Raw genomic sequence first — 22,135 nt, forward strand, 5'->3', positions numbered from 1 at the left:
AGGGGCCTATGGACCCCGCATAGTAATGATAGTCCCCATATCGTGGAGTCCGTGTTCGCGTGACGAAGTCTTCGCATTCGGGTAATCGGGTGTGTGATATCTGAATCCTGCATTCACATACAAGGTTACTTTGGGGTTAGCCGTGATTGCTTAGCTCGATGATAGAGGTTTGGTTCAGCCTTCGTCCAAACACTTCCTCCACACGATGCTATTGCTAGTGCTAGCTAGCTTATAGTCAGATACCCCAAGGAGACCATCGAATTAATCTGATGCCTTCTAGCAGCCATCTTGTTTCTTTAGATCTTAGCGTCCAGCTTAGTTTGAACTTATGTCTTCTATTTTTACATATCTTATAGATCTTCAACAATACTTCTAATGTTTTAATTGAGATGTTGATCATTTTAATCATCGTTTTACCTATGCCAAGTCTAATCATCATTTAGCCTATATCTAAATCCAACTTGTATATTAGCAAACGTTATTAGTCTAAATAGTTATGTTGTTTACTGACCATAGTGTCCATTTTTCTTAGACACCACACAATGGCTTAGCCTAGTAAGCAGAAAGATTTTGTGGTAATCATTATCCAAGATCACAGCCTCAACTATCGAAGGGGCTATGTAGTACAAAACGTTAGCTCACTGTATTTTTTTTCCTAAGACGCATCATATCCTAAGGTGTGGAAATTACATCTTTTCATTCGCTTAGCATCGAGGACACGACTACATAGCTAAACACCAATTTTGTGTTTTCAGAAGAAAAAAACTCAAATGATTTATCAACTTTCGGACTCAACTGGAAATGCCTTATCACCAATCCCCTTATTGTTTGGTTTTGCAGTATTTGCTGGAGCATTTGAAGCATAGTTGGTGTCCTTACTATTGGCAGCCACCACTGGCTGACCATAGCTTCTCGAATCAGAAGCCTTAGCCGGAGATGCTTCATTTTTCTTTGCAACCTCCTCTTTGGTCGGTAAATCAGGGGAAGAAAGTTTCCTTTTGTCATCCACAATCTCCTTAACGACACCCTCTAGTGTATCTAGCCTGTCTAATACCTTCGAAAGCTTTGAATCAGCATCCTCCTTGGCAGATTCTTCCTCGACCTGTTTTTGTTTCTCAAGTTCCTCGTCTTTTTTCCTTTTCTCTTCTGCTTCCTGAAATATGGTATCAACTTTCAGTAAAATTACGTTAAGTGGATGTGCCTTTTATATTATCTAAAGAAACTTCTTTCTCAGCGGCTGTACATTTTATGTTTGGGAATTAGCCCATCTGAAAATGGATATTTGATTTGAACTTCCGGTAGGTGCAAAGTAATAATACATCGATATCTTTGATAATTAGAGCAAATTTGGAAGCAAACATAGAAAGTATTTCGACTTAAAAAACACTTGGAGCCACTTGAAGTCAAAAGCAAACATCCAGAGTAAAGTTTGGTTTATCAACAATTTTAAGACCATCATTGAGTACATTTTAAGCAACGTGAAACACTGGCACTCTACAGGAAGATGATCCATAATTGGTCGAGCAAGGAAAAAACTACAAAACAACGACATCATTATGCATTTAAACAATTATACAACAGTGAAGGAGAAGTCCAATATAGAATATACGGTTGCAGGTTCTCCTTCTCCCAAGTAAATAGAAGATGCAAATGCATCAACTAACCATTTAACTGTCCTCATAAGCAGCATGGTTCATGACAGCTCTATCCAAACAGACACCACGAACAAAACCAACTTAAGTATGCTTTTCAAGTGAATGAAAATTGTTAAACTCAATCAAATTAGCACTATAACCAAACAAATAACCTCTTTCAGTTTCAATTGCTGCAGGCAGCTCAATGCATCAGTTAAGTAGCATTTGGTCTATGGAAATAATTTGCACCACCGTATTTTGGTAAGTACAGAGCTGAACATGCTTAAGTAATTGACAGTTCAGCCCTTTGCTGTCAAATATCATATTTGTTCCAAATTAGATAATTTATTCCATTAAAACTGTTCTTAAGAGGTCATAGTATATTACCCCTTCCATCCTTTTGATCTCCCTCCGTGCATATTGGGCCACTAAATAGACAGCTGCACAACAAAACAAAAGACCACAACATAAGACTCTCAAAAGAAAGAACCAAGATTCACAGTTGCCATTCCAAAGCACGCCAAGCATCAGAAAGGAATAGATTTTTGTCATGAAACAAACCTAGCGATGGCATGCAGACAAAGAAGAGCTGCACAAGGTGGAAATCAAGCCTGAAACGGAACGAGAAAGACAGAAACCAGTGAAGCTTGTCAATGGAATTTGTTTCTTAATGGAGATCATGTCATGTGCGGGCGCACATATAGGCGCCGCCGTGACGCACGCCGCGCTGCAGAGCGCGCTGAACGCGCACAGGAGGAGGCCACAACCAGTGGATAGATTTAGAAATAAAGATAAGGCTAGAGAATAAGATTGAGATGAGAGAATTGTGGAGAGTTAGTTGGCAGCAGATAAGTCCAAGAAAATAGGAGTTAGTTGAGAGTTTATAGGAGAAGTTGGTTAGCCATAGGGCTATTTATAAGCCACATGGCAGCAGGGAATAAGGCAAGCAAGATTATTATTTCCTAATCTCTCTCTCTCTCTAAACAAGCCGACGGCTGAGGGGAAAAACCTCGCCGGCGACGACGGACCGTGGCTACGAACTCCGTAGTAAGGGGCCAGCTACCCTAGGTCGGGAGGTCCTTGACAGATCAACTACTTCATATGTTGAACAAAGTACCATATTAGTAGCTGCAGGTGAAAACAAGAGTTGAATGGGCTCAAGCAAAGTGCACACAGTACACAAACAGGGTCAACCTATGTATAGATACTTGACTCTGAGGAATGTTTCAAGCTGCAATGCACAGAAAATTTGGAACTGCAAAATGCCTTTGGAGGTGAAGATCTTCCTATGGTAAGCATTGCATGATCAGATCCAATTGACTGCAGAAAAGAATGGAAAAAATAACTGGCAGTGGGATGAATTTTGTGCTCTATGTGGCAAGCTTGAAAGTGTCAATCACATATGTTTGTTTGCCTCACGAAAACATTCCAGTTTCCTTGCATCAAAGCAGAGTGAACTTGGACGCAAGCCCTAGGTCTCTGGACGATATTATTCCTGACTGGATTTTCCATAAATTGAGAGTTACTACTCTTTGGGGGTGGGGACAAATCAGTTTTTTGCAGAGGTTTTCTGGGCTATTTGGCACATCAGAAATAAAAAGAGTTAAAAAAAATCCCTAACAAATCTATACATGCATTTTTACTCATTCCTAGCTAATCTGGAGTGGTGGAAATGCTCCTAGCAATCTATTCAAAAGAAATTTCTGAATAACCTTATAATACGTGCAAAACTAAACTGACATACTTGTGAAACTCCTCAGCCAATGCTATAAATAATTATCAGGACTGTAACTCGTATCACGAAGCAAAAAGAAAGCAACAGGAGACATTCCCAGCGACATGAAAATGACATTAGTCAGCTCCATCTCATCGCGTTGCCCCTATCCTACTCCCATTCAATGATCCATCTCACCTCGCCGACGTAATTGGTACCGAGACTACAAAATCCGTAAACCCTAAGAGAGGAACATGGTTGCCTCTTGATGCTCACCCGAACTCCTTGCGCTTAGGGGGCACCGTGAAGAGGATGTTGGCGGCGGTCTTCCAGTCGGCGCCGCTGCTCCAGTCGAAGTTTTGGACTTGCTTGTACGCCTCCACCCGAGCCCGCGCTGCCGCCTCCGCCCGGGCCTTCGCTGCGGCCGCGGCCATCAGATCACTCTCTCCAGTGCCAGAGGAGGAGGGGGTGGAGTCGGAGAGGAGGCGGCGGAGGAGGGATGCCACCGGGAGCCGGCGGCGAGGCCGCAGCGCCGGAAGCATCGGGTCGAACCGAACCCTGTCGGTCTCAGTCGCTCGCTCTCTCTGTCTGTCTCTCCTCTCGTGCCGTCGTGCGGTTCGCGGCCGTGGAGAGCATCTGGGCCGTCCACCGCAGCGGGTGGCCCAGTGGCCCGTATAGTTGGAACAAGGTGGGGCCCATGTAGCCGGCAAGGCGAGTCGAAAACCTGCTATCCAAGTCTGCAATGGGCAATGCAGCCGGTCTGGCCGTGTTGAATGGTCCCTGCGTTCAAACTGTACTCTTTCGGCAGGGAATTGCCGACCTCCCTGTTCACCGCTTTTTTTTCTCTGCAGCTTGTATCAGGGAATGGCCGTGTTGAACCTTCGTTGCCGCTGCTTGCTTCTCTCCAGCTCCTACAGTTCACCGCTTTTTTCTCTCCTTCCTGTTGTCGCCCTACGATCCCAACTGCTACGCCACTCCCTCCTCGCAGCATCCGCTGCGGCTTCGCGCGCCCCACCGTTCCCTCCCAGACCTCGCATCCTACCACCCGCATCTCCTCGCCTCGCTGCTCAACATGTGGGACCCACCTGACGCCACGCTGCTCGAGCGCCTCCAAAACGGACCTCGGTGAGCCGTGACTCGAGCCCGACGTGCCGCTCTTCTCGGAACTCATCTCTGCCTTGGTGCGAACAGCGCTCCCGGATGCCGCGCTCCAGCTCCTCGCCTCTGCGCAGGCAATCGGACTCACGCTGCACTCCAACGCAGTCGCCGCACTCATTTCTGTGCTTGGCGTTGTGTGGCGTGTCGTCGAGACGGAGACTTTCCTCAAGTTCTGACAAACAGCTGGGAGAGTGGGAGGTAGGAAAGTGAGAAGATACTGCTGAAGGAGATGGATGCTGATGGAGTTAAATCAAACTTGCGTGTGTTCAGTCCGATCCTTGCAATGGAAAAATCATTTGCAGTGCTCAGAGAGATGCAGGGAAGTGGAATAAGACCAGATTCTTGGTTGCATCTGAAATTTATAGCATCATTAGTGTTGGGGTATGTTTCGTAGCCGAAGATTCTAAAAAAGAACACCTTCGAAAGGTCTTCTCAGAAGCAAGCGTCGAAGTTATTATTTATAAAGCTTCGGCATAAAGACAAATCTCAAGATGAAGGGTCGAAACGACTTAAAAATGAATTGACTTGAAGACCCATGTTGTTTTATATTATTATTGTAGTCGATTGAGAAGAGCGTAAATGTAATTTTGCGCAGATTGCATCATGTGCCTATAAATAGGTGAACAGTGTCCCGGCACTGTACACACGCTCCTTTAATCACGCATTGGGCATTTGCTTTTGCGTCACGCTGGTACTTTTGCTTTCCTTCAAGCCGAAAGTACATTTGTAATTTGTTATCATTTCTATAATAATAAAATAGAAATGAGTTAATAATAGATGCTTATATTATTTTTCATATTTTATGTAAATCCTTCTTCATTATTTGTTGTGCTTATGAATGTATGTCCTTCATAACCTTTGTCCGGAATTTATTATATCACAAGGAAGATAATGCTTCGAAGGACGAAGGACTTTAACGTTTAACAATTTCTGTGTTGTCTTTTCTTAATTCATAGCAGTTAAGAACAAGTCTCCAACAATTAGTCATGTACAAATATGCATAGTCTCTTAGGGGAGCCTTAAAAATGACTATGAATTAGAGTTCTTTGTAGAATAGCCATTGAACTATATACGAAGTACTTACTAAATAAGACCAATAACAAACACGTTTCTTGTCAAATTTATAGCTTCATGTTTTGGTCAAAACCTACCTCTCCAAATACACCTTCAAATCGTGAAATGTTTTCACAGGCTTGATTATTTATTGGGACAGATTTTTCATCTATACATATATGATGCTATCATCAGTCCTCTTGCAAATTACATAATTATTATGTATTATATGTTTTTTCCTTACCTGCAGAAATTTCCGTCAACGTATACAGTTGCTAAGAGCAAACAAGAAACAACAACACTAATTTGGATCTGTATGATGGAAGGTGGCTTCCTGGTAGTGCCCATAGGGGTCGTGGACGTGGAAGTAGAGGAGGTAGCTGGGGAAGCAGAGGTTAAGTCGAGGTGAAAGGATCCCAAAAGGTGTTAGCAGCTCATCAATGATCGAGTTCAAGAGGTGTTAGCAGCGAATAGGAAAGTAGAAATAAGGGAATCTTATTCCAGATCCTCCCTCGGCGCGAGCAATTTACTAGTTTCTACTATAAAGGAGCGAAGACTTGAAACTATCTCTTCGCATTTTCTACAACACTTTCCATATTTTCGACCACACTTTCTCAAGTTCAAAGTTTCAAACGGCAAGCGATGCAAGGAAGAATACAGTCAATCTGTTTTTTTTATGAACTCTTATTTATATTACAGTAGATATGCTGCACTTTTTGGTTGTCTCTGCTATAACCAAAAAAAAAACAACCTTTCGGGCATGCTGTGGTTTTTAAAACCTGCTTGTAAATATATGTGCACGCACTACATATTGGGCTCAAATTTTTCGCACCGTTTCAAACCCGTCACTTGTCAAACCTTAATGTAAAATTCCGAAACCACATTTCAGCTTATAAAATCTTGTTACATAAAGGAGTTGGCAGATCCTCACACCCTATTCTTCGGAAGTCAAAACCGTAAGAGATGAACACAATGTCTCATTGACGGTTACAACGGCCACATGTAACTAATTTTCTCCTTAATCTCCAAAAGGATTTAAATTTCTAAAGTAGCCTTAAAGACTTCTTTAGGAGCAAGAGGATTTTAGCACCTTCAATCCTCTCTAATATCCTTGCTCCTAAACAAACCCTATGATCCCTTCCAAATCTCTTATCACCAAACCAGCACTAAGTGTAAAATCTTAAAATCCACGATCCCCACCCCACCCCCAAAAAAGTCACATGTTCAAGAATAGCATCTCCCATATAACCAGGATAACCAAGCAAACTAATGAAGCTCACTAAATATTACATCATCCCATGCACTCTTTCGGCAGGGAAGATAGGTTAATCCATCCTATCGAGCCAACTTATTAGTAACATGTGTTAACACAGAAGTTCTGCAACATTATCATGAGGTTGTACAAACATTACAACTTCCTTCTAAGTTCTATTTACATCTCAACAATTTTACTTCCATGATAAAAATAATAAAGACGACGGCATCAGGTTAACAATAATTCAGGGGGAAAAAACACTACTAGCACAAAAATGAGTATTTCATAAAACAACAGTGAAAGGTGTAATATGTAGCAAATTAAAAATTCAGAAACACCAGACATTGGACACGTTAAATTTCTTGCCATCTAACGAGACAGGTCTCCGTATCTAAGCTCTGATACTGGCATGTAGATCAATCTTCACAAACCTAAAAATGGCTACAAGCTGTAAAAATTTCTGCAGATACGTACAGAATAACTCAGGGCAAGGTACAACCATGGAACCTAAGGTGACCTGATCATTAAAGTTTTGTTTGTGCCATGCTTAGCAACAAAAACAAAAAAAAGTCTGCAAACTTTTAAAAACAAAAACCATTTGTTGAAAAAGAACATGATACAACCACTACATCTGCATTAGCTATTAAGGTTTATCCTAGCTAGTAACATAATCACACAAATGTAAGAGAAACGATCTAATACATAATAGAAGCTTAAAGATATACTAGTCGCCCGTTCATTGCTACGATTTATATATATATATATGACATATGATAAATTTTTTTAATAAAACATAAAATATATGTTTTCTATTGATTAGGTGTGTATGAATATAGAGCTAAAAACCAAGCTTCAAACACTAACTTATACATAGTTTCACCTTATTTTTTACATAAACTCTCATATTATAGTAGTAGAGAAGAGATTATATGAGTGCGGTTTGATTCTAAATAAATGTAGGGTTTTTTTGAAAAATATTGACGTGGGACGACCGATAAAACCAGTGCTTTAAAATAGTAGCGACTATACCAGCTTACCTACCAATAAAAACTAGGACTACGATACTACCACTACCAGATTCGACAAATGACCTAATTCTTGTTGCATTGCCTTCAAGGGAATAACAATGAGAAAAGCCAAACAATTTGATGATTACTTAGTTTATTACGACTCGGTATCTATTTAAAACAGGAAACAAATCAGTAGCATTTCAACTAAAACGTAGCCTCTTCACTAAGCATATAGAAATCATCTCAGGACCCAATTAATTTTAAGGTTTCGAACCTTGCATCATGGATCCATTTGTCATATAGAAATCTGCTTCGCTTCGTAACCAGATTTCAACACCTGAACACTTGTAAAATGGTTTTGGTACGTATCTGTCAATGCCATTAGCAATAACAGAACCCTTCTCAACCATTTCTGACACAACCACATCACCAAGAAATGGTCCTAGCTCTAGGATAGCTTCTTTATTCTAGCACACGGAACAAAAGCAACCAAATACCATAAAGAAAGTTAAGTGCAACCAAATGCCATAGAGAAAGTTAAGCACAACCAGCCTGCACACCACTCTTTCTGAAGAAATACTACATGCAAGCTAGCACTTGACAAGAAAATACAACATGAACTAAAAGCAAAGTTCAGTAAACATTCATGGTGAGCAAGAAGGCCACAAACAATAAAATTTGCTTTGGCGCAGACCACTGGAGGTAGAGAGTAATGAAGATACACTAAAGAATTTAGTTCCTTGAATCTGTTCTTGATTGTAAATTGTAAGACTTTGGATACGTAATATGAGTACTCCATAAAAGTTGACTTAGAATAGATGCCATACAGAAAATTCACAGTTATCTCATTATCCAAAATGTGCTGGTTAATGCCCTCCACCAGAGAAAACCTCCACATAATGCTTACTTCCACACACAATTAACTAAAGCATTGATCTTGATGCCCTAAATTAGAGACTATTATGGGTACAGTACAATTTGCAAAGTGAGGATACAAGGACTTCAGTTGGTCGATATCCAAAGCTCGAGATAGACATGACAATTAAGACAACGAAACTAAACATGGCTAAAAACTACTACTACAAATGTCTGCAGACTGGCACATAGGCATACAAACAATAAATCAGGCCTAACTGCAGCTCTACAACCTACAAAGCGACAAACATAGCACGGCTTCTTTATCTGATCGTTACAAACTTATTTGTACCATGCTTAGCCCAAAACGTCTTCAAGTCAATTGGATTAACAAGATTGTACCCTTCACCAGCAAGCTTCTCAAGCACCTTTTTGAATGCACCTTGGCTCATCTTCCTTCCAGCAATACGTGCGCCCCGGCGCTTTGTGTTCATTGGCAGTGGATACGTTGAAATAGAAGTCGTGCAGCATGCAGACTGCCACCCACCTGCACCCCACCGGTAGCACTGCTGGGGAGCTCCGGTGCACGAGCACACTGGTGTTGGTATGTTGGCAAGGTCCAACTCAATACCGTTAATCATCATCCCCACATTCTTCTTAGGTCCCCTCCTCCGGGTCGCGTGCCCATTAATTGTCCCACCCTCCGGTGGGACAGCAGACTTCTTAGGCTTCTTAGGCTTTGGTGACTTAGGCTGACAGCTCTGCTTCTGGCCCCGCTGCCTCTTCTTCACGGGTGGCCCGGTACTAACCACGGAGTGATCCTCAACCAGTGGAGGTGGTGCTTCGTCTTCCTTGCAAGGAGGAGGCTCCTGAAGCTGTGACTCAAGCTGTGGTTGCATCATCTGAAGAGTATGTTGTGCATCTGATATCATCCCATAGCCAGTAGGATGGTGATGCACAACATGCACGGCATGCACAGGATGGGCAACATGGCCTGGATGCCCAACATGCCCAGCTGGTCCGATAGGGCGAGAATGAAGGACCTTCTGTTCATGGGGATGCTGGTGGTGTGATGGGTGCAGCCAAGCTTCATTGCGCGAGAAGTCCATGTGGATAGGGTGCTGCTCGGCAGGTGTGCCACCAGAGACTCCGCCACCAGCGGAGTCACGGTAATGCTGCGGCTGCTGTGCGTGGAGCTGGTGTGGGGCATTGTGATGCCCATGCTGCTGCAAGAAACCAGCTCTCGGGAGCAGTGGCTTCGTGTCCCGATCAGGTGGCATGGGCGACATGAGCTGCAGGCCGAGGCTGCCTTTCACGGTGTCATAGAAGCCCCAGTTCCGAATGCCCAGGCTGCCGTCGTCGTCGTCCATCTGTGACTACGGAAAAAGCAAACCCACCTCCAGAGACCGCGGTTTAGAGAGAAAACCGGACCTTGTCGCAGTTCTGATCAGCCCATCTCCGCATTCGCTCCCCCGCCAATCGTCAGTCCCTACACATCCATTCTGTCAATCGGATAGAGGCATAGAGCATCGAGGTTCTGACAGAAGCAGACCCCAGGGTGCCGTACCCAAACCCTAGATGCCGAATCGAATCCGAGCCAGTGGGCGTAATACATGCGTGCAGTGAAGGAGGCAGATCCGGATAAAAATGCAAGGGAAGCGGTGGCCGGACCTGGTGATGCTCGCCGACGGCGAAGCCAAGGGCGGTCGCCGCAAGCCTAGTCGTCGACGAAAGGGTAGGGGGGTCTCGGTACGGGAGGCGAACAGATCCCTCTGCTACGTCGGCGGTCGTGCCGTAGTTCTTGACCTCTCCTATCTACCGCCCGGGCAGGCACACCGCCCAGCGCCTCCTCCCCCCTCGCTTCCTACAACTAGCTGCTCACACGCAGGGCCCAGTGCACGCCCCTCTCTGCAGGCCCAATAGAACCCTACACTGTCCATCTTTAGGCCCAACAATAACAAGGACTACGGCAGTGGCATTTTATATAGGGATGACAACGGGTACCCGCGTGTCCACGAGTAAAAACCTATAAGGTGTGTGATTGAGTGTGAGTTTATACCCGCGGGTACAGATGCGAGTTTAATTCTTAACCTGACGGATTTTTTTCTCGCGGGTATGAAAATATTATACCTGTAACCGCAAACCCGCGTACCGTCAAGAGACATATGTGTATGTTTATTTTTATATATATATATATGTATATATGTATATATATGTGTAGTATATTATATATATGTATAAATATATGTATATAATATGATATATATATGTGTGTGTGTGTGTATAATTATATGTCCGTGAGTTTGTGTCACCCACGGGTCGCGGGTATGGGTAGCATATTGTACTCGTCGTGGGTAACCGGTGCGGGTGCGGATTTAATATTAAACCCGTGGATGCGAGTTTGAAAACCCTCTACCCGCAGGTTTCAAACCCGATGCCATCCCTAATTTTGTATTCCTTATCCTTTCTATGTAGTTTTTAGCCTGTAGACTAACATTTTCATAATAGCAATCAAAATATCATAAGTAGCACTTTTGGTCGGTAATATTATGGTTGATTTGGTGACAAGGAGATTATGGTGGGATTGGAGGGGATTGAGGGGGAAATGAACGAATTTCCTCTCCAATCCCCTTCAATCCCCCGTGATCCCTGGTCATCAAATCAGCCCTCAATGAGAAATCCAAAGTCCTGGTTTGAAATATCAAGAAAATGCATATTCTTTTCTATACCAGTGGACAAGAAGAGATGGAATGTTTCATTCCTGGACGTAAGATGTGATGTAGTAAGCTTTCTTTTGACCAACTTTTGAAGTAACACCAACGGTCAAGGTGAGAATGAGGGCCTATAGTTCTTAGAAAGACCATTGCTACTCTAGGTTAGCAGTTCTAAAGTCAGCACGACTTTGATACCACTTATATCACACCCGATTTATGAAGGCAAACCGAATGCGAACCATGTACATGCCAGGATCAGAGATTCACGTACACAACGATTACATAATTGGACATCATCACACATTGCTCAAATAATAGCAGAAAGAAGTAGTACTTTATTACATCATGATGTCCGAAACATCCACAAAATCATTAACTTAAACAATAATCAAAGTGCTAAACGAAACATAGTATGATAAGGCCTTCACAGACAGTTGACTTAGGGTTTGCCGCTAATCTACCCTAGAATTCATCATAGTCCTGAAACTTCTGAAAGTCCTCTACATGGCCTTCATCTTCTCCTGAGTAGGGGTTGCAATAGGGACAACCTGGTGTTTGGTTTTTAAGCAAGGGTGAGTACACATCAACGTACTCAGCAAATGTCCCGTTTGGCTAAAGTGGACTAGCTGTATGTGGGGTGAAGCTTAAAGCAATTGCTTTTAGTTTGTCAGACATTTATTACTAGTAGAGAGCCAAGTTTTAGCAATAACCACAAGTTAATAACCCAAAAAGGTACTCCCTCCAAGAGGAAATACAATGATCCATCATTATAACCATCATCATTAAACCATCACTATCAAGGTATCCAGCATATCTCTAATCAAAGGAGCTCCCAAGACTGCTCATAACCGTGAGCATGGCTGATATACCAGTTTTTAACCCTCTATAGAGGTTGCACGCTTTACCCACGAGTCATGATCCCTTTCCAACCTGGGTTTGCAAGACCCGATCTTCACTACGGAGGTGAATGGATAGGGATTCACTATGTAGCCTTTACAAAGATTCCCTAGAGGTCGTAGCCGCCCATTAGGTTTCTCTAGTTTAACAAACACATTACCTCTTCCCATAGGAGGGGTGACTAACAAAAGCAAAACCAACGAACCTCGACACCCAGCCTCGGTTGTTCCTCTAATTAATCAACTAAGGGTGTCCCATACCACCCTCATGGTTGTATTGTTTTCCCGGGTGGTCATCCAACGAACAGGTCCTTACGGAGAGGTACTCAGGAAACAACCCGAGTCCCCTTTAGTGCCACAATTTCATCATCATAATCAGAATAAGATCATCGTATCATAAAGTATTCTCATCATGTTCATTGATTAAAGTAAAGCACTATCATGATATTAACTGTAGTAGCCAAATCCCAAAAGGGTAATCAAGGACAGGACAAACAGAAAACTAGTCAATCCTTAGGTTGATCATGGTATGCGAGATAGTGAATTAATAAGTAAGTAGGACATAATGGGTCAGAGGACACTTGCCTTCACCAAGTTGCTGCTAAGGAAAATCTCCTGCAACTCCCTCGGGCGGGCGGCCAGGCGGGCGGCGGGATGACAGGGGAACCCCAGCGGGATCGGGCCCGCTGATCAGCGGCTAGGGGTAGGTCTGGCAGCGGTGAGGCGTGGGACCGTTGTAAAGCCCAAAATTTGTATCACAGAAAAATAATGATATAAATAAATAAATATACTTATATGTTAGTGTTTTGGGGATTTTTGGAACCTTTGGAGATTAATCGGTTTCCTCTTTTTTTTGCATATTCAATTAATGGAATTAAATTAGTTAAGTAGCCAACAAATAAATAAATAAATGTGCATCTCATGCTAGTATTTTTGAGTGATGCATTTAATCTAAAAGAGGAACCCTAGTTTGAATTTGAATTCAAATTATGAATTTAAAATAAAAAGGGAAAACAGAAAATAAGAAAAAGAAAAGGAGAACTCGACCTAGCTCGGCCCGCTGCCCCATTTTGGCCCAGCTAAGCCTCCCGCGCCTGCACACGTGTGGACGCTCCCGTGCGTTGGATGGCAGGTGGGGGCCACTCAGCAGCCTCTCTGCCTTAGCTACCTAGGCCAAATGGCTGACCCAGCCTAACCGCGTTGCTGGACAACCTTCACCCGTGTGTGTCGTGTGTCACTGCTTGTGGGTCCCGCTCGTCAGCCCAAACCATGCGCACACATAGCAGCTTCTATGAATGACAGGTGGGCCCCACCTCTACCGGAGCTCCCACAATAGGCGCGCCCATGGCGACGGCTTTGTAACAGCCTGGCCGGGCATGCTGCGGCTGCGCGCATGCAGCTGACTGGGCGAATCCACCCCATCCGGACCATAAAAACCTCTCGCACGGCACTCATTTTCCCCTCCCAACTCCAGAGAACGCCCAACCGAGAGCATCATGGTGTTGCGTGGTAGAAGCAGTGGGGGAGAAGAAGCCGCCGCCAGAGGATCCCATCCGTACCGACATCTCGTCCTCGGCGCACCGCCGAGAAGAATCCTCTGGGCACGGGGCAGCCGTCCGTACCCTCGGGGTGAATCGGGAGTCTCGGGGCGCGGAGATTTCCTCGCCGGCGTAGTGTAATCGTCGTGGTTCCCTCGCGGACGAGTGGGTCGATTTTGGTGCTTTGGGTCTTGGTAAGCACAAGCCTTCCTGGTTCGTCTTTGCCCCGCTACGTGTAGAGCACACCCGGTGTGAGTGTAGGGAAAGAGGTTACAGGTTTGGAGTTCTGCGGTCATGGCGTCCGCCGTTGTTCGGCTCGGCGACGCCGCTGTATGGTTCGAAGGAGGGAGAAAACCCATGCGTCGTCCATCCATGGATGGGCAGTCACGATTAGAGCCCTGAATCACTAAGTCGCGACCGTTCGATGCTAGATTGGACGCTTGGGATTGAAACTCGCATACCCCTTCTTGTTTTAATTCCATGTCGTAGATCTTGAGATCAACGACACCAGTTCGATCTCAGTGAATAAAGCCACATGCCGTAGATCTCTGATCCAAGGGCCAGGGTTGCGTACCGGTTCACGTAAATCAGGATCTAATCTAACCATTTGATTTCTGATCGTGCGGCCAAGATTAACTCGTACCCCTTCGCTGTGGCAAATTAGCATAAGAGCCCCTAGACTTTTAGGCAATCTACCCGCAGTACAGGACATTATTAAAATAATTACTAGAAGGCCCTGGATTTTGCAGAATAGACCCTAGAGAACTCCTGATAGTGCCCGCAACCGAGATAGTAAATAAAATGGGATAAATTAATTCAGAAAATATTTTCTAGTATAAAAATAATTCTAGAAACTTGTTTAATTCATAATTAATCTATTTTAACTCCTTTTTGATCCATTGCAGTTGCATTAAATTCATTTAATATTTTTTTATCATCTAGTAACTTTATTTTGTATGAAACATATGGTTAAATTTATGCACTTAATTTGTTTTATATCTAACACATAATTCTTTAGAAAATCATAACTCTTTAACCGTAACTCCAAATTTAGTGGTTCTCGAACCTACGATCTCGTTATGATGCGTAGATCATTATTATACAATATGTTCTCATGATTGGTGTGATGTTAATTTTGCATATACCATGTTTGTTGGTATTGTTACGTGTAGCAGTGAGGTTACAAGTCACTTGAAGACTAAGTTGGTGAAGTACCTAGGAATCTCAAGTCTAAGGCAAGTTGTGCCCTTGATCACTTCTCTCTTTACCTAATAATGATTTTGTTAATCACTATGACATGCTCAGGTTAATTTGATGGGGCCTAATAGGTTTCTCTAGCATTGTTTATCCCAAACCTTGCAAACATATGAACTATTGGGTAGATTTGCTATTGCTCTACCTAGTTTTGGGTAATTAATGTTATATTATGATCATGTTCTAATTTTGTTGTTGTTTTAATTATTGTTCATGATAAGATCATCATGTTAATTGGAACATGAATAACCACCCAGGAAAACAGTGCTACCACAAGGGTGGATGGGACGTCCTTGACCAAGTAATTAAGAAAGCTAGGGAGAGATTACCTTACCCGAAAGGGGCGGGGAGGCGTCGCTCCATAGTATAGGGAGGTTCTCGGGTCGAACTGCTACGATGGCATTTCGGACGAGGGATTTCTATGCTTCCTTCTTCCTGAAACCGTAGTGGGTTTTCTCGAACTAGTGGAACTTTGGAAAGTGAAAGGGAAATAGGGTTAACTGTTTCCCACAATTAGTTTTGGTGGTTGAATGTCCAACACAAATATATGGACTAACTAGTTTGCTCTAGAATACATGTTCTATAGGTGCAAAAAGGTTCAACACAAACCAATAAATATTCAAGTTAGGGATCAAATACAAAGGAGCAAAGGAAACTTGAGTGTGCTGAGGAACGGCGCAACGGACTGTCCGGTGTGCCACCGGACAGTATCCGGTGCACCATGTCCGTACAAAGATGAACCAGCCACTCTCGGGTTTCAACACGCGCACTCCGCTATAATTCACCGGACTGTCCGGTGTGCCACCGGACTGTCTGGTGCACCAGCGGAGCAATGACTAACTTGCGCAATGGTCGACTGCAAAAGCCGCTGACTCAGATGAACAGTGAAGAACAGTGCGCGCAGAGTTAGAGCGTAGAGTCAGAGGCGCACCGGACAGTGAACAGGACCTATCCGGTGTGGCACCGGACAGTCCGGTGCCACGAGAGGACAAAGCCTCCAACGGTCGACTGCTCTTGAACCCTAACAGTTGGGTGATGTGGCGGCGCACCGGACAGCCTACAGTGCATGTCTGGTGGCACACCGGACTGTCCGGTGCGCCCATCGACAGTAGTCTTCCCCAACGGCCATTTGGTGGTTGAGGGCTATAAATACCCCCCAACCACCACCACACCAAGCACCCAAGCATTCTGAACATTGCATTCAATACAAGAGCAATAGACTCCACTCGAAGACACAATCAAAGCGATCGATCCACTCAAAGTCCCCAAATCAACTCTAGTGCATTAGGACTTGTGAGAGGATCTCTTGTGTTCCCTTGTTGCTCTTGTTTGCTTGTCTTGGCCTTCTTTTTATTTTCAATTCTTACTCTCAAGTGCTTTGTAAGCAAGGCAAGAGACACCAATTGTGTGGTGGTCCTTGCGGGGTCTAAGTGACCCGTGAGATTAAGGAAGAAGGCTCACTCGGTCTAAGTGACCGTTTGAGAGAGGGAAAGGGTTGAAAGAGACCCGGTCTTTGTGACCACCTCAACGGGGACTGGGTTCTTTGGAACCGAACCTCGGTAAAACAAATCACCATGTTCATTCGCTTTATTTCCGTTTGATTTGTTTTCCCCTCTCTCCCGGACTTGTTTTTAGTACTAACGCTAACCCTGGCTTGTAGTGTGTCTTTAAAGTTGTAAATTTCAGATTACGCCTATTCATCCGCTCCCTCTAGGTGACTTTCAATTGGTATCGGAGCCTGGTGCTTCATTAAGAGTCTAACAACTCGAAGTGATGTCGGGAGAACACACCAAGAGGGAGATCGTGATCGGCGACAAGCCCGCAAGCTCGGGGAGAACCCTCTCAAGGGAGTCCGGCCACAAGCATAAGGAGGAATCCTCTTCCTCCAACAAGACGCATCGGAAGGGTGACAAGAAGAAGATGAAGAAAGTGGTCTACTACGAGACCGACTCTTCGTCGCCCTCCACGTCATCAAGCTCTGACTCGTCCGTCGCTTCTAAGCGCCATGAGCGCAAGAAGTATAGTAAGATGCCACTTCGTTATCCCCGTATTTCAAAGCGCGCTCCTTTACTTTCCGTTCCCTTAGGCAAACCACCATACTTTGATGGTGAGGATTATTGTATGTGGAGTGATAAAATGAGGCATCACCTAACCTCACTCCACGCAAGCATTTGGGACATTGTTGAGTTTGGAGAGCAGGTACCTAAGGTGGGGGACGAAGGCTATGACTCGGATGAGGTCGCCCAAATTAGGCACTTTAACTCCCAAGCCACAACTATACTCCTCGCCTCCTTGTGTCGAGAGGAGTATAATAAGGTGCAAGGGTTAAAGAGTGCCAAAGAAATTTGGGACGTCCTCAAAACGGCGCACGAAGGGGACGAGGTGACCAAGATCACCAAGCACGAAAAGATCGAGGGAGAACTCGGTTGATTCATCCTCAACAAGGGAGAGGAGCCACAAGCAATGTACAACCGATTCAAGACCTTGGTGAACCAAGTGCGCAACCTCAGGAGCACCAAGTGGGATGACCATGAAATGGTCAAGGTTATTCTTAGATCACTTGTTTTTCATAATCCCACTCAAGTGCAACTAATCCGTGGAGACCCTAGATATAAACAGATGTCTCTCGAGGAGGTAATTGGCAAGTTTGTGAGCTTTGAACTTATGATCAAAGACTCCAAACATATTGTCAACTTGGAGCAAGGCGCCACCTCTACATTCGAGGTGCAACCCGTCGCATTCAAAGTGACGGAAGAGAAGAAAGAGGAGTCTACATCAAGTAGGCTCCCCATCGACGCCTCCAGGCTCGACAATGAGGAAATGGCGCTCATCATCAAGAGTTTCCACCAAATCCTCAAGCAATGGAGGGGGAAGGATTACAAGCCCCGCTCCAAAAGGGTGTGCTACAAGTGTGGTATGCCCTGTCATTTTATTGCTAAATGTCCAATTTCAAGTGATAGTGACAGGGGCGACGACAAGAAGGAGAAGAAGAAGGAGAAGAAGAGGTACTACAAGAGAAAGGGCGGCGATGCCCACGTGTGTCGGGAATGGGACTCCGACGAGAGCTCCACCGACTCCTCCTCCAACGAGGACGCCGCCAACATCGCCGTCAACAAGGGCCTCCTCTTCCCCAACGTCGGCCATAAATGTTTCATGGCCAAGGACAGCAAAAATAAGAAGGTACAATCTAGAACCACCCCCAAGTATACAACATCTAGTGATGAGGGTATTTCTAGTGAAGACGAAGATGATTTAGTTACTCTTTTTGCCAACCTTAACATGGAATAAAAAGAAAAATTAAATGAACTGATAGGAGCTATTCATGAGAAGGATGAACTCTTGGATAGCCAAGAGGAATTCCTTATTAAAGAAAATAAAAAAACATGTTAAAGTAAAAAATGCTTATGCTCAGGAATTAGAAAAATATGAAAACTTGACTAAGGAGCTTAGCATTTGTCATGATTCAATTACTAGCCTTAGAAATGAAAATGCTAGCCTAGTTTCTAAGATTAAAGATTTAAATATTTGTAATGAATCAATTTCTAGTCTTAGAAATGAGAATGCTAGTTTGGTTTCTAAGATTAAAAAATTGAATGTTTGCAATGATTCTATTTCCTGTCTTAGAGATGAAAATGGCATGTTAAAATCTAAGATAGATGAATTAAATATTTGCAAACCTTCTATGTTGGGGACTTGTTCTCAAATGCTATGAATTAAGAACAAGGCAACATAAAATGTTAAATATCAAAAGACCTTCGTCCTTCGAAGCATTATTTCCCTTCGGATATAATGAATTTCGGACGAAGGTCATGAAGGGCATACCTTCATGATCATAACAAAAGATAAAATACATTCATACATAAAATACAAAAAATAATATAATCTTCTTCAAACATTGGTATTACTCCCTTCGTTTACTTATGTTACTTGTGTAAACGATAATAAATTACAAATGTACCTTCAGCTTGAAGGAATGTGAATACAGACGTGACGCAAAAGTAAATGGCAAGTCAGCGTGAACAGTACAGAAATACTGTTCACCTATTTATAGGCACGGGTCGCAGCCCATGCAAAATTACATTAATGCCCATTACATTTATCAATAACTCTATAGTAGTTCTTTGAGGTCTAATTTGGCTTTTCATCTTTAAGTCGGTTCCCCTTTTCTGCCATTATGCCGAAGCTTTTCTGCACATAGCTTCGTGATCGTCTTATCCTTCGTCGTGATCACCTTCCGTTCCAGTCAAGCTTCGTCTTAACCATGCTCTTGTATACCCGCAATCTGACTTCGAAGGTACCTGTTCACATATTTCTCTTGGAAAACCTTGTCAGATCATGTTTTTGAGGACCTTTGGAAGCCGAAGGCCCCCAACAGTAGCCCCTCGCAATATTAATTTACTGTAAAGATAAATTTATATTGCGATATGGACGAAGGCTATGAGCCGAAGGTCCGAAAAAACACCTTCCTTTTGCTAGAATAGCAACATTCATTGACAAGCGGGACCCTCCAGTTTTCGACATACTGGGTGTATAAATAAGGGCTCACCACAAGTTTATTTGACACGCTTTCTTGCCATTTGCTTTGCTTGCTCAAACAGCTCTCTGTCCACAAATATTCGACCACCTCTCTAGATTTTAAGCTTCGGACCTGAAAGCTCATTTTTAGAAGGATTTCCGAAGCGATGTCTGAGGAAAAGAAAGTTGTTGCCGAAGTAAAGCTGAGCCTTTCTGAGGAGAAAAATCTGGGCTTCATTGAATCGATAGCAAAAACAAATACAGAGAAAATTACTAGGGAGATTTTGGAAGGCTTATCTGAAGATACTGGTGACAATGATAGCTATGATGTAGACAGCGGAGGTGACGATTCCGAAGATCGACCATGGCAACCAAGCCATTCAGTCTTCGGAAAATCAACTATTGGACAAAGTCACCTTGAAAACATGAAGGGAAGATATTTTCGAGATATATCCATCGTGAGGGCAGATGACGGAGAGAAGACTGTGCCGACTCCCGAAGATAATGAAGTCGTGATCTTCCGAAGCTTTTTTAAAGCTGGGCTACGATTCCCTTTAAACAGGTTTGTGGTTGAAGTTCTGAAAATATATCAGGTTTATCTTCATCAATTTACCCCTGAAGCAATAATAAGAATGGGAGTCTTCGTTTGGGCCGTGAAGAGCCAGGGCCTGGAGCCAAGTGCGAAAAGCTTTTGCAATATACATGAGCTAGTATATGAGACGAAGCCCTGGGGTAAGGAGCAATATCATAACAACTTTGGTTGTTACAGCTTTGGTGCTCGCTCTGGATCAAGCTGTCCCGTGCCAACCTTTCGGAAGAGGTGGCCCGGGGAATGGATGAAGGAATGGTTCTATGTAAAAAATGATTTGAAGGTTCGAGAAGATATTAAAGATATCATCATGTGCCCTATCTGGCAGCGCTTCGGACTCCGGAAACCGAAGGTAGAAATGGATGAAGCAGCCGAAGAATGCCAGAGGGCCTTCGGCGTAGTCTGCTCTTTTATTGGGACAAGGGATTTAATGCAAGAACACATTGCCTTCAGAGTATGGCCACTTGCAGATAACTGGGAAATGCCAAAAGAAACTGTTAAAGAAACTGACGAAGGTGGACTAGTCAGACTGAAGTACACATTCAAGTACGGAGACAAGTTCGTTGAACCAGATGATGATTGGTTAAAGAGCATTGAGACTGTAAGTGATGAATTGCTTGGGGTATATTCGAAGGCTGAAGATACTGCATTATCAGCGGCCTTCGGAGGCTGAAAAAAGAAAAGACTCAACCGAGTATTTGATGCAATTGGGTTTGTCTACCCCGACTACCGCTATCCAGCGCGGGGTCAAAAAAGAAAAAGCACAACTTCTGCAAAAGAAACTGCTTCAACCGCTCCTAGCGAGCCAGCGCCAAAGAGAAAGAGAGTAAAGGTACTCACCCACCGGCCACACTATATTGAACCGGCCACAGTGCCTGAGTTTGCCGGTGAGACCTCTTCGGCCACCGAAGTTAGGGAACCAACTGTACTGCCAAAAATTAAAGAGCTGGCCGAAGTGCCAGCGACAGAAAAGAAAGAAGAACCAAGGACTGGAGAAGTAAAAATATCAGCTGAAGAAGTAAAAATATCAGAAATTTTAAGTCCTTCAGCAGAAACCGAGGTAGTAAAAAGTCAAAAGGGTCCAACAGTGACCCCAAAAAGAAAAAAATGGTTAATGTGCTAGATGTTCTGGAGACAATTAAATCTTCAAGCATAACTCCAAAGAGAACTGTTGAAACTCCTGAAGCGCCTACTGAAGCCCTTGCCGTTGAAGCTTCGAAGCAACAACCTGAAACTGAAGCTGGGCCTTCAGAACCCACGAAGATGAAACCCCTGGAAGCCGAAGAACCAAAAATGACAGAGCCAATTTTGGTTGAAGAAACTGACACTGCTGCCCCTGAAGCATCCTCCGAGGCCCTTGATTATATTATACGACATGCTTCAAGAAAAAGATTATCTGAAGAAGAGATTTTTGAAGCTAATCACTATGCCCGAGAATTGAAGTATCCGAAGGGGGATCTAGTATTCAATGGTACAGACGAAGATGACTTTTTATACTGCCTCCTGGACAACAAAGAATTATCTGTCTGCCGGGAGATGGCTAGAAGCGTGGGGTTTCCGAAGCTTGAAGCTGGACTCTGCGCTATGACGAAGAACGATCTTGCAGATAGTCTTGCATATAATAGCCTGAAGGTATGAGAACTGTGTGTTTGGAAATTTATAATTTTCAAATCATTCTTTTATTCTTATACCAACTCTTCTACATATAGGGTTTAATACTAAGCAACGCGTTGAGAGCGCAAAAGAATGCCGAAGACGAGATCTATGATATTGCTTTTAACAACCTACGCTCAGAGGTTATTAAGCTGAGGAACGAAGCTCTGGAGAAAGATAAAATTCTGCTTACATTGGTGGACAAAGTAAAAGAAAACGAAGCTACCTCTAAGGCTCAAGCTGAAGCCCAAAAATGCGAAATTAAAGATCTTCAGAAACAGCTAGCTAGAGCTAAAG

At 43.6% G+C, this 22,135-nt stretch overlaps 2 protein-coding genes across 3 annotated transcripts; both read right to left on the minus strand.

The window, feature by feature from the left end:
- Positions 1 to 553: 553 nt before the first annotated feature.
- LOC103653197 (uncharacterized) lies at positions 554 to 3,998 on the minus strand. Its single transcript, XM_008680157.3, has 4 exons — positions 3,625 to 3,998; positions 2,196 to 2,245; positions 2,022 to 2,074; positions 554 to 1,153 (listed from the first exon to the last, which is right to left on the minus strand). Exons 1-4 carry the CDS (start codon positions 3,888 to 3,890, stop codon positions 779 to 781), a joined length of 744 nt encoding a protein of 247 aa, XP_008678379.1. The 5' UTR covers positions 3,891 to 3,998; the 3' UTR covers positions 554 to 778.
- Positions 3,999 to 8,648: 4,650 nt separating this feature from the next.
- LOC100191172 (uncharacterized) lies at positions 8,649 to 10,635 on the minus strand. Of its 2 annotated transcripts, XM_008678199.3 has the most exons (2): positions 10,351 to 10,635; positions 8,649 to 10,168 (listed from the first exon to the last, which is right to left on the minus strand). In XM_008678199.3, exon 2 carries the CDS (start codon positions 10,047 to 10,049, stop codon positions 9,003 to 9,005), a length of 1,047 nt encoding a protein of 348 aa, XP_008676421.1. In that variant the 5' UTR covers positions 10,050 to 10,168; positions 10,351 to 10,635; the 3' UTR covers positions 8,649 to 9,002.
- Positions 10,636 to 22,135: the final 11,500 nt, after the last annotated feature.

Source organism: Zea mays, chromosome 4 (genome assembly GCF_902167145.1).
Source record: "Zea mays cultivar B73 chromosome 4, Zm-B73-REFERENCE-NAM-5.0, whole genome shotgun sequence".
In the NCBI taxonomy this organism is placed as follows: domain Eukaryota; kingdom Viridiplantae; phylum Streptophyta; class Magnoliopsida; order Poales; family Poaceae; genus Zea; species Zea mays.

Bases quoted from the DNA above. Each gene is read 5' to 3' on its own strand.
- LOC103653197 (XM_008680157.3), bottom strand. From the start codon at position 3,890: ATGCTTCCGGCGCTGCGGCCTCGCCGCCGGCTCCCGGTGGCATCCCTC. The intron at 2,246-3,624 runs GTGAGCATCAAG...GTTCCGTTTCAG, and splicing joins CCTAAGCGCAAGGAGTTCGG to GCTTGATTTCCACCTTGTGC. The intron at 2,075-2,195 runs GTTTGTTTCATG...TTTGTTGTGCAG, and splicing joins TGTCTGCATGCCATCGCTAG to CTGTCTATTTAGTGGCCCAA.
- LOC100191172 (XM_008678199.3), bottom strand. From the start codon at position 10,049: ATGGACGACGACGACGGCAGCCTGGGCATTCGGAACTGGGGCTTCTAT.